The sequence below is a fragment of the Engraulis encrasicolus genome, chromosome 4 (assembly GCF_034702125.1).
Source record: "Engraulis encrasicolus isolate BLACKSEA-1 chromosome 4, IST_EnEncr_1.0, whole genome shotgun sequence".
NCBI lineage: Eukaryota > Metazoa > Chordata > Actinopteri > Clupeiformes > Engraulidae > Engraulis > Engraulis encrasicolus.
In genome coordinates, this window is record NC_085860.1 from 3,302,501 (window position 1) to 3,315,000 (window position 12,500).

Sequence of the window (12,500 nt, forward strand, 5' to 3'; positions counted from 1 at the left end):
CCTGCAAGCACAGCGGACAGACTCAGTCGCACACCTTCGTCATCACAAAACGTCAGCTGCATTATAATAATCACTCTCATGATCAATAATCGTCCTCGTCATTATCAGCAGTACAGCAACAGTATCAACCATCATCATCATTATCATCACCACCATCATCACCACTATCATCATCATCACCACCATTATAACAATCATCATCATCACCATCATTGTGATGGAGTGACCATCACTAGGGTTGTGGGTGTGTTCTGACTGTCACTCCAACAAGCCTGGCTCTTTGGTGTAGTGGTCAGAGTTCCGGTTTACTACCCCAGAAGGTCTGGGTTCAAATCCCGGCTGGGCAACTCTACTCCCCTTCGCTACAAATGGTGTCAGAAGTGGGATGGCTACCGTGAGGCCATCGGAGGCGTACCCGTTGTGTGTGTGCCGTAATTCCATGCGAGGGACCCCCAGGATTGGTGACCCCAGTGTGGAGGACCCCAGTGATGGGTGAAGCATTGATCATGGGGCACACTGGATGGGAGAAGCATGATGAGCAGTTGCGCGAGGGACACCATGAGTGTGTGAAGCGCACGGGTGAGTTTCCCGAAGGGGAAGGCAGTGTGATGGAGTGTTCTGACTGTCACACCAACAAGCCTGGCTCTTTGGTGTAGCAGTCAGAGCCCCGGTTTACTACCCCAGAAGGTCTGGGTTCGAGTCCCAGCTGGGCAACTCTACTCTCCTTCGAAACTATCATCATCACACTATCCTCAAAACTAAAACCAGACGCAGTTTAAAACAATAATCATCATCATCATCATCACCACCACAAAATCACTCATCCTCATAATCATCGTAATCAGCATCTTCATAATCAATAATATCCAGCATCATCACATTAACATCATTTTCATAATCATTATTGTAGTCATTGACATTGTCATTATCCTCCTCCTCATCATCATCATTATCAACCTCATTATCATCACCTTCATCATCATCATCATCATCATCACCACCACCACAGCGATCATCATCATCATAACAATCACAATCATATTCACCAAATCATTTTTCACAGATTCATCACCACCATCATCATAATTGTAACAGTATCTAATTCTGCACCATCACCATCCCAATCATCATCATCATTGTCATCATCATCCTCATCACCACTACCACCACCACAACCAGTAGGCCTATAATATGAAAAAATTGCAAGAATCTGAGGGTCAAAAGTTATTAAAGATGTGCTAAAATAAAGGGTTTCTTCCAGCCCTCACCCCTCATGGCAACATCACCATCAAGTGGTGTGGCGACTTTGGACTGGACTCTTAGTGGGGTCGTCATAGGCTCAGTCATTTCAAATTGGTGTTAAAGTTTGGTTTTCATTTCCAAGTTGAAGTTTTGGGTCTACAGAACAATTTGAGTTCGAGTGTCAAACACACAGATAACAAAATGGCCTGCGGGGGGCGCTCTAAAATATATAAACTGCTATAACTTTTGATTAGTTAAACCAAACTTTAACATATGAGCTATGTATGGATTCAGCATGAAGAGGAGAAATCGGTGAGCTAAGTATTTGGTTACCAGATTAAAGACACACTATGTAAAAACACACACGTTTAGCCAATGGACAGCTAAATCCGGGCTTTTTTAAGATAAAGGGTGGAAATGCCCTCAAAGTTGCAATGAAACATAATTTATTGTTACAAGTTATTGTAAACAAAGCCTGGGTTATCACTTAACTTGATTTGTTCAGAATATCCTGAAAGCACACAGATACTAATGGGATACCTATACACAAATATGGCTGCATATAGCCTAAGTTATGTGATATTTAGCACCCAACTTGCAACTTTGAGTGTGTGAATTTAGGAACATGAGTACCAGCTTTTTGTTCCAATCAAGCCATAATTTTATTCACAACTTAAAAACTTTATATCTGGAAGAAAGTAAATCAATAATAATAATAATAATAATAATAATAATAATAATAATAATAATAATAATAATAATAATAATAATAAATACTATGGGGAGCATCATTTTTTCCTGCATTCAAAAAGCAAACAGAAGACCATAGGGCTAACATTTATTCCAATACTCCAGTCTACAATAACTATGACAGAGAACAGATTCAAAAACAGTCAGTGGTCAGTCTTAGAAATTGCATGTGCACTTACACAGACGTGTGCACTTTAACTCTGCCTTTATGCACTTGCATCGAGATCTGGCAGGTCTATTTGTACAAGTACTAGTACAGCTGCACTTCACCTCTAGTTGGAATACATCTTCGGCAACTGCATCTTTGGTAGTGTAGTCCAAATCTGGGGACTGTTCATTTGTTACCAGATTGGCAGGCATTTCTGGCAAATGCAACGGTTTTCATTCCTGTCAGCTGGTAACAAATGGATAGTTCCCAGATGACAGAGATGTCCTCCTAACAGCAGATGATTGTGTCTACCATGTATGAAATAGTCCTATAGTATTATTTAGTATGCTTGCCAAAGGCCTCTGCTTGCCACCAGCAAGCATACTAATTGTTCTCCAACAGTTTATTTAGTATGCTTGTGGGAAAGCATACCAATTGTTCATCAACAGTTTATTATTATTCTACATTTTTCCATTCACCTCGGCCTATGGTAATCGCCATTCATTAGTACGCCGGCTTTGAAACGTTGCAGCGTTCAAGATAGAGACACGGTTCGAGTCCCAAATTGAACGGCTCGAAAAGGGCTCAGGGTGGTGTATTTTTTGCTGGCCTACCCCCTTTCATTCGTTCACCAGACTTGTTTTTCCTCAGTTTTCTCTCTGTTCTCCCCCTCATTGAAATTAATGGTAGAATGGTCAAGATGATGATGTCACAAACTGTGGCAGTTACAGTGAGAGATACCTGTTAACTAGGTATCAACTAGGTAAAGGCATTGTCAGAGAGGTCTTGGCTCTGAATACAAACTGTGTGAAGATCATAAGCCAACTCGTACAAATGTTTCAGAGAGAGCAGTTTTAAAATCCCTATGATGTGACCCCATTCACTTACGAAAAAAAATGTGTGAACAGCTCAGTGCATAGGCCTGAATTTGTCAATTTTTTGACTGAACCATTTGGCCTAGAAAAGTGATCTCAGCTTTGACATGAAGAGCAGGGTTGTGTGTCAATATTGATCTGACAACTTGCAAAACTTTTGGAGATATGACAGTGTAAAAATAAGGCTGCACATATTACTCAGCTATTGACCGCCAAATTGTCACCTTTAGAATTTTCATTCATACACACACACCAAGGAGGTCTACATTACTTACTGTATCATCGACACACACACATGCAGCCATGTAGAACTTTAGACCTCTGTCACTTGGGCAACCATGGCCTAATAATGCTGCTGTGGCCACTCTATACAGTAAGTGGCAGTGGCCTACTGGGTAGGGTGTTGGTCTGTCAGAGGGTTGCAGGTTTGAATCCCACCCTTACCTCTCCCTACCCACCCATTGCTGAAAGGTTACTGAAGCATACACACACACGCATACACACACGCATACACACACACACACACACACACACACACACACACACACACACACACACACACACACACACACACACACACACACACACACACACACACACACACACCCCTCTCTCTCTCTCTCTCTCTCTCTCTCTCTCTCTCTCTCTCTCTCACAGACAGACAGACATACACACACACACTCAGACCTCTATCTCTTTCCCTCGTGCTTCTCTGTGTGTATACAACAGCTCTGTGTGTGTGTGCATAAGCCGCAAGCATACTAATAGCATTGTCTCTCCGGAAAGTATTTTTATTTTTATTATTATTATTATTATTATTATTATTATTATTATTGATTTATTTTCTTCCAGATATAATGTATTTTTGTGATTTTATATGTGAATAGAATATGGCTTCATTGAAAAAAGTTGATACTCATGATACTAAATTCATAAACTTAAAGTTGCAAGTTGGGTCCTAAATATCACATAGGCTTTATGCAGCCCTATTTGTGTATAGGTATCCTAGGTATCTTTGTGCTTCAGGGATATTCTGAAAAAATCAAGTTGAATGATATCTCAGGCTTTATTTACAATAACTTGTAACAATAAATGATGTTTCATTGCAACTTGGAGGGCATTTCCACCCTTTATCTTAAAAAACCCTGAATTTTGCTGTCCATGGGCTAAAAGTGTGTTTATGACATAGTATGTCTTTAATCTGGTAACCAAATACTTAGCTCACCAGCTCTTCCCCTTAATGCTGAATCCATGCATACCTCATATGTTAAATTTGGTTAAACTAATAAAAAGTTATAGTAGTTTATATATTTTAGAGCGCCCCCCGCAGGCCATTTTGTTATCTGTGTGTTTGACACTCGAACCCAAATTGTTCTATAGACCCTAAACTTCAACTTGGAAGTGAAAACCAAACTTTAACACCAATTTGAAATGACTGAGAAAAATTGCACATGCCTACGAACCCACTATCTTGGATTGCCCTGTGGAACCTATTCATCCTCCAGGCTGAAATCTGAAAGACACAATATTCACCTGGAACATACGGTAACTTCACCATCATCTCATGAGATATTGACTATAACCTTTCTGTCTGACCACCATCCATATATCACCATCACCATCATCACCACCATCAGTCATCAATCATAATCATCATCATCATCATCATCATCATCATCATCATCATCATCAGGTAAATCATTCAACAATGCACACACCCACACACAAACACACACACACACACACACACACCTGCCTCTCCCCTTCGCCAGACACTGTAAACCAGGGATGTCAAACTTAGGCCCAGGGGCCAAATCTGGCTTGTTGGGTCATTTTATTTGGCACACAAGAACATTTCAAATGTGTATTACAGATTGCCCACATAACATTACTGTAATAGCCTACCTGAACATCACATTTGGTGTGTCACAGGAATATGATTGGGTCTCTGTAACACATCACATGTATGATGAGAATGAAGTTTAATTAACGTTGAGTATTAAATGTGTGCAAGAACAATTTTAGTAAGGCCTGCGGTGTCCTTCCAGATTTAAATTTCGGTCCTCAGCAAAGTTGATTTTGACAACCCAGGTGTAAACAGAGACAGACATCCATTAATAGCCTGACCAATAACATATCCTATGACTCAGACGTAGTGCCTTCACACTTCTCAGCAATTTGTGCTATCGGTACGAAACAAATATTTATCACATTAGATACTGGTGGTAGTAGGTGGCTGCTCCATCAGGTCAAAGTGAAATCACGAGAGAGGCAAAAATCTACAAGTGACGAATTCAATTCCTTGACCATGTCAGAGTGCTTGTCCAAGTTGCCATCCCATCAGACTGCTTGGCACTGTCTGTGTCCTTTCACATTTTCTGGTGAGCACACCGCGCTAACCCAATACTCCAGGGAGATGGTCTGCTTTTATGGACATTTATAGTGGAGGGCCACTTGTCGCCTGGACTTGGAATTGGCCTTTAGGAAGGGCCTGTAAAAGTTCCGCCGGCAACTGAGGACGGTCAGAGAGGCCATGGGATGCCTTGTTTTATACAGACGCGTGAAAACAGAGAGAGAGAGAGAGAGAGAGAGAGAGAGAGAGAGAGAGAGAGAGAGAGAGAGAAGGAGGCAGGGAGGGAGGTGGGAGTATGTGGACTGGTGAGTGATGGTTAATCCCATAGACTAAGCACAGAAATAAAGATAGGGCCTATCGCACATATAAGCAAGAGCATTTCACACTGGAACACCCTAATCGTATAGAAAGCCACCAGGCCTTACTGTATGAATAACATGCACACCACAGACACACACAGGAGCTCAGGGCCAAAACAATGGATATCCAGTAGATAGATGGACCCTCCCAAAAGGATGCACAAATACTCACACTCTCACAATTCTACACGGTACTGTAAATGTCAATTACTGTAACATGAGCATTCACAAATACACAGACACAAACAGTAGACAGACAGACAGACACATGCATGCATGCAACACGTACGCATGCACTACAGTAATGTACACATGTTCAAGATACAAGACATACAGAACAAACAAATACAAATGTCCCTGTAAATACAAAACAGTGAACAGAAACACTAAAATGCACACATACTGTATAGAAATATAGAGCCAAAAATAGAGACCAACAAATAGCCTCTCTCTCTCTCTCTCTCTCTCTCTCTCTCTCTCTCTCTCTCTCTCTCTCTCTCTCTCGGAGACACATTTATAAAAAAGTAAATCCTGCATGGAAGCTTTTATGGCCTCGTTCTGGATTAAGGGTTATGACATCGAAGGCTCAGAAGGACTCAGAGAGTCTGTGTGTGTGTGTGTGTGTGTGTGTGTGTGTGTGTGTGTGTGTGTGTGTGTGTGTGTGTGTGTGTGTGTGTGTGTGTGTGTGTGTGTGTGTGTGTGTGTGTGTGTGTGTGTGTGTGTGTGTGTGTGTACATGCACAAGCATTGGCGAACGGAGGCCCAATGCAGACACACAGCAAACACTAACTATGTCACCCATCGAGAGTAATAAAACATGGAATTAAAAGTGTGCATGTAAGTGAGACTACTGTATGTGTGTATGTTAGACTGTGTGTGTGTAACAGTGTGTGTGTGTGTGCGTGTGTGTCTCTGTGTGTGTGTATGCCTGTGTGTGTGTGTGTGTGTCTCTGTGTGTGTGTATGCCTGTGTGTGTGTGTGTGTGTGTATGCCCGTGTGTGCATGCGTGTGTGTGCGTGTGCGTATAGTGTGTCTGCACGTGCCTTCTCATCTCTATTCCACTCATATGCATAGGCCACCTTTCCTTTCCACCCATCCCCTTCTCCCATGCATGCACTCAAGCTCCCTGCTGCACTCTCATCCCTCATCTCTTCCCCTCGCTCACCCTCTCTCTCTCACTCACTCACTCTCTGACCTCTGCTCGGCTGTTCTCTTCCCCATCACCCTCTATCAACCCCCATTTTTTCTTCGCTTCTCAATCTCTCTCTCTCTCTCTCTCTCTCTCTCTCTCTCTCTCTCTCTCTCTCTCTCTCTCTCTCTCTCTCTCTCTCTCTCTCTCTCTCTCTCTGCTTATATCTCTCCAGAGCCCAATCCCTCCCTGGCCTCTGCCCACTCTCTTTCTCTCTTATTAGTTGTTGGTTCAAAGAACAAGTGGGGCAGGGAAGACACGTGCGGCGAGTGATAGTGAGAGAGAGAAAGAGCGAGAGAGAGAGCAAGAGAGAGAGTGAGAGAGAAAGATACCTCACATACACACACACACAGGCTCCACCTTCACACTCTCATAGGCGCACATACACAGGGAGAGAGAGAGAGAGAGAGAGAGAGAGAGAGAGAGAGAGAGAGAGAGAGAGAGAGAGAGAGAGAGAGAGAGAGAGAGAGAGAGAGAGATGATGATGGAAGAGAGAGACACCTTACATACTCTCTCTCACACACACAGAGGCTACACCTTCACAATCACACAGGCGCACATACACACACAGGGGGGAGAGAGAGAGAGAGAGAGAGAGAGAGAGAGAGAGAGATGAGCATTGAGAAGAAAAAGGAAAAGAGACAGGAAAAGAAAAAACATAGGCCTAATTGTCATGAGCACAGGCAGGCGCATGCACGCAAGCACGCACACACACACTCAGAGAGAGAGAGAGAGAGAGAGAGAGAGAGAGAGAGAGAGAGAGAGAGAGAGAGAGAGAGAGAGAGAGAGAGAGAGAGAGAGAGAGAACGAGAGAGAGCGAGAGAGAGAGAGAGAGAGAGAGAGAGAGAGAGAGAGAGAGAGAGAGAATAAACATGAAAAAGCATCACCACATTAAAAGCACTATTACAAATTTGTCCCAAAGTCACAATACTGTAGCCTATGATTCTGTAAGATTGTTGGGCAGAACTCCACGATAGGGGCCCGGCCTACAGAGATCCGTCCTATCCCACTGCTTTCCACTGCACCCGCATCATGAAGGGGACTTAAGGAATTCTTTGCGGATGGAGTAGGAGGGAAATCAACTGAATAATTCACGCGAGCGAGGGCGCTGTGTATTTACAGTAGCGCGCCACCGCCACACGCATTCCGTGGGCTGTTACGTAATAGGCATGTTTTGCTGTCTTTCTGGTGCTATTTATAATGGAAGACGTACCAGATGGACGTCTTTTTCTGTGCATAATACCCAAAATAAAAAAAATAGCACAACATTACATGAACAGGTTTTGAAATGCCAGAGAGAGAGAGAGAGAGAGAGAGAGAGAGAGAGAGAGAGAGAGAGAGAGAGAGAGAGAGAGAGAGAGAGAGAGAGAGAGGTCTGATTTATGAAAAGGGGGTTTCCCTTACTCTGATTTGTGCGCGCCCCGTGCGTGTGCCCGGGTGAGGGTCGAGGGCGTCTGAGGGACCAGTGCCTTGCAGCTTGTCCGACGATCCGTGTCCTCCGACGAATCCTCAGAGCTGGGCGAGACAGTGGAAGCCGGCACAAGCTGCATCTCTTGCTGGGGAGCTGAGGGTGGCTCGGCCGGGGGTAGCTGGCATGGTGGCTGCGCTTGGTGATGGTGTGGGGGATGATGATGCTGAAGCTGACCCGTCTCCCGCAGCTCCTTGTTCTCAACCACCAGTTCATCCAGCTTGCGTTCGAGGAGGTCGATGCGGTGCCGCTGGGTCTGGATAAGGCTCTGCTGGTTCTGAACGATAGCCGTCAGTTCCTTCAAATATAGCACCGCCTGGACAGGGTTCTCCAGTAAACTCGCCATGATTCCAAAAACACCTCTCTCTTCGGCCTTCGGTTTTGGTGAGATGGGTAGACTGACGAATTAAGCTAAGACGTTACCCTATGACCGCGCGCTCTCTGCCCCCTTCCCTCTTTTCTCCGCGTTGTTGTCCTATTTTTCACGCGCTCCGGAGGTGTGTCAACAGGGTTTCAAAAGCGGAGATGCTCCGCGCGAATGAAGGGACTCTCCTCTCCTCCTACTGCCCCTCGCGCGCACTCGGGAGAGGGACGAGCGAACTGGTGCTGATGCGAGAGAAAGCATTCAACCCAACCAAGAGGAAGACGTGGCGTCGATGGGCTTAGCATAGAAATCAAGTGACGTAATTACGCACCAAAGCAGCAAAACATCAAAGACCTATTTATTTTGATGCAGAGCCCCCAAATGGTGACAAATAAAGCGCAGCATCATGACATTTAATAATAAAACAACTGGATAGAGAATTGGTGCAGTTTCATCTTGAATCACATAATTTTAATAACCCCTGATTAGTGCTGCAGGCAGACAGTTGAATGCATAGCCGGGTCGTAAAAAAAGACAACAGAAATGGCAAAAACACAGCTATAAATTGCTGTATTTCCAAGGAAGATTAGGCTACGTTTGACGAGCTACGTGCCGACGCAGTCACGTGATATGCAATACGGAAGTAGTTCTAGCACAAGTCACTGAACGACGGCCAGTGAAAAAATCGATTTAATGTTCACCTGCTGTAATAGAGCTCTTCAGCGTTGACGTCAACTTGTATGCGGCGTTTGGACTACCGGTTCCCTGGCGATTTTTTACATTGCAAAACGCCATAGAGATTCAGGTTTGGCAAAAATATAAGTTGCACGGCAACAACGAACATTAGCGTGTCCCCGCATCCCTTTCTCATTAGTGGAACGGATCGTATCATCATGTTGGTGTATTCACATGTTAAATCATGACGATTATAATTCAATATTGCTAACCCCTTTCTGATCATTAAAACTTCCGAACTACATACTTTCCTTTGGTTGCCATGGGTACAACCTTCCGCACGTACATGCCGTTAGATACTGGCGCCGTTTCTGTAGTCGCCAAAAGCTTCCGGGTTTAGCATATGGACGCAACATCGTATTTATGTCGAAGTTTGACACAAAATGATCAACCATGTCATACCTACAGCCTATTTTTAACACCCTCGACAGTTTGCGGGGGTTCGCTAAGCGCGTGCTTGCACTCGGAGCTTATTTGAAATTTACCCCTATTCATTCCCAATGGAGGCCGGAAGCCGATAGGAACCAGGACGTCCTTAAATGCTAACATGAAAGACTACAATCTACTACATGCTTCCGCTTCCGCTGAAGAACTCTATTCTCCCTAAAACGCGATACGTTACATGGTCAGGTAAGTTGTTCTTTCAGTACATACTCAGTAGATACGGCTTGTTATGCCTTCTAGTTTACAATGGGACACAAGTTGATGAACCACCTTGGCTTTGACGATAAAGCGATCAAATGCACAACATCAATCTAAATTCACCAACAGCAAAGCACAATTTCTCGTATTTGTTTTGTAATTTCCTGTACGAAATTGCGAAACGGGACAGCAGTGCTATTCTTGACACACTTCTATTTCCAAACGATTAGCAAACGTCAAGTTGTTTACCTTTGTTAATGAACTAATGGACTGTCATTCGCCTAATACCCTCGGCCTCGTTGCATGTCTATCACTCAACAAGTACCACACATATGCCGAGTCAGATGTTAGTATTAGAATACAGCCTACCACTTGTGCTTTTTGATGTCATTGCCTTGTCTCTCGTTGTGGTTCTCTAACTATCTAACGTTGTCTGGATTGGCGAAGACAACTGAAAATGGACAGATCAAGTCACTGTTGCAACACGTTTATTGTTTGGGGTAGCTCTAAATCAATGAAGCTGTTGCACCCCCAACAGAAAAGGTCTCGTCTGGCCAAATGGTTATCATGTGATTGCTTCATTGAGCTTGCGCTTTTGAATTTGCTCCTCTATGTGGTCAGAAAATCCGGACCAGGGTCCAACTTGGGAACAGCAGCATACAGAAGCTTGCAAAACTCTGTTGTGCAGACTGCTCATTATTGCAAGGGCAGCATTAAGGCTGTAGGTGTGTGTGTGTGTGTGTGTGTGTGTGTGTGTGTGTGTGTGTGTGTGTGTGTGTGTGTGTGTGTGTGTGTGTGTGTGTGTGTGTGTGTGTGTGTGTGTGTGTGTGTGTGTGTGTGCCTTTTCATGTGTGTGCTGTTTGGACTGTTTAATAACGCTTAAGGGCCATACAGCAGGGCTGTACAGTTTTTGAAAATCAAATGTAACTAAATTGTGTGTGTGTGTGTGTGTGTGTGTGTGTGTGTGTGTGTGTGTGTGTGTGTGTGTGTGTGTGTGTGTGTGTGTGAGAATGTGAGCCTTTTGCATATGTGCTGCTGTGTAGACTATTCAATATCGCGAAGGGCCATTGCAGCAGGGCTGTACTTGAATCATTCAGACATAACTAAATTCTGCATGTGATATACAAACTGTGTGTGTGTGTGTGTGTGTGTGTGTGTGTGTGTGTGTGTGTGTGTGTGTGTGTGTGTGTGTGTGTGTGTGTGTGTAGGATGACGCAGAAGCATTACCTGGAGGGCCAGGTGTACTCTGTGCCCCTGATCCAGCCCGACCTGAGGAGAGAGGAAGCCATCCAGCAGATCACAGACGCGCTCATGTACCTGGAGAAGATCTCCACAGACATATTCAACAGGTAGGCTTACTGTACACCACTCGAACTCGCTCATTCACTCTTTAACACTCGCACACATTCACTCCCTGGTAAGCTGGCCCCAGGCCTACCGATTTTGTCAGTCTGTTACGGTTACAACGAGACTGAACGCACCACATCTACAAACGGGATCGGATGTGATTTTGAGTTGTTGGTGGTGATTGTAACGGATGCAAACAAGCTGAGTTTGCCTTAGAACGTTAGTAACCTCTCGAAGCCTCTCGCAGTAGCGGTAACGCTGAGCTATCGGTCTGGACTTTTTGCTCAGCAGTGTCGTGTTGTACCTCCCATGCCTGAACTGAAGCGTTGACTGGCAGGTGGCGGGTTCGAGCCCAGAGTGGCAAACTAGCGCAGGAACACCTCAGTTACACTGGTGCCGTGACCCGGGTGGGAGTCAGGTTTGGGGGGGGGGGGGTGTGTGTAACGGATGCCAACTAGCAGAGTTTGCCGTGGAATTTTAGTAAACCTCTAGTAACTTTTAGTAAGCCACATACAGTAGTGATTAGGGATGCAAATTATCGATTAATTCATTAATCATTAGTTGATAGCCTTATCAATCGACTTACGATTAACTGATAAGCGGTGTTCTCCCCCTGAAATCTCAATGTTTCTCGAAAAAAAACCTTTAACAATTTTTTTAAATTAAAAATTCAGATAAAATACCACATTTAAATTAATTCTATATCAATTCTTTAATCCAACGGTGATTTAAATATTCCCACTATTCACAACCCTCTTCACATGCCCATTTCGCCTGGGTCTCTTGTCAGTTGAATTATCGATTAATTGCGATTAATGTTTTTAAATCGATTAATGCATTGATCGATTAAAGTCGATTAATCGATTAATCATTTGCATCCCTAGTATTGATAGCTCTGCGCATTCGGTCAGGACCTTTAGCTCAGCAGTATGGTGCTGTGCTTCCCAAACTGGAGTGTTGACTGGTAAGTGGCGGGTTCAAGCCAGAGTGGCGAACTAGCTCAGGAACGCGTCAGTTACATGAGCACAA

At 44.1% G+C, this 12,500-nt stretch overlaps 2 protein-coding genes across 3 annotated transcripts in view; one reads left to right on the top strand and one right to left on the bottom strand.

Moving 5' to 3' along the window:
- Nucleotides 1–8,760, bottom strand: part of iqsec3b (IQ motif and Sec7 domain ArfGEF 3b) — a 79,664-nt gene extending 70,904 nt beyond the window's left edge. Inside the window, 2 exon segments of the mRNA XM_063196538.1 lie at nt 1; nt 8,320–8,760. The exon segment at nt 1 is cut by the window's left edge and continues 77 nt beyond it. Of these exon segments, the coding sequence (XP_063052608.1) occupies nt 1; nt 8,320–8,729 (411 nt within the window). The 5' untranslated portion in view covers nt 8,730–8,760.
- Nucleotides 8,761–9,139: 379 nt separating this feature from the next.
- Nucleotides 9,140–12,500, top strand: part of wash1 (WAS protein family homolog 1) — a 25,636-nt gene continuing 22,275 nt past the window's right edge. The window contains exons 1-3 of one of the 2 annotated variants that reach the window (XM_063195947.1): nt 9,140–9,456; nt 10,079–10,112; nt 11,333–11,473. In XM_063195947.1, the coding sequence (XP_063052017.1) occupies nt 10,105–10,112; nt 11,333–11,473 (149 nt within the window). In that variant the 5' untranslated portion in view covers nt 9,140–9,456; nt 10,079–10,104. The remainder of the gene's footprint in view (nt 9,457–10,078; nt 10,113–11,332; nt 11,474–12,500) is intronic. The other variant, XM_063195945.1, reaches the window with a different exon arrangement.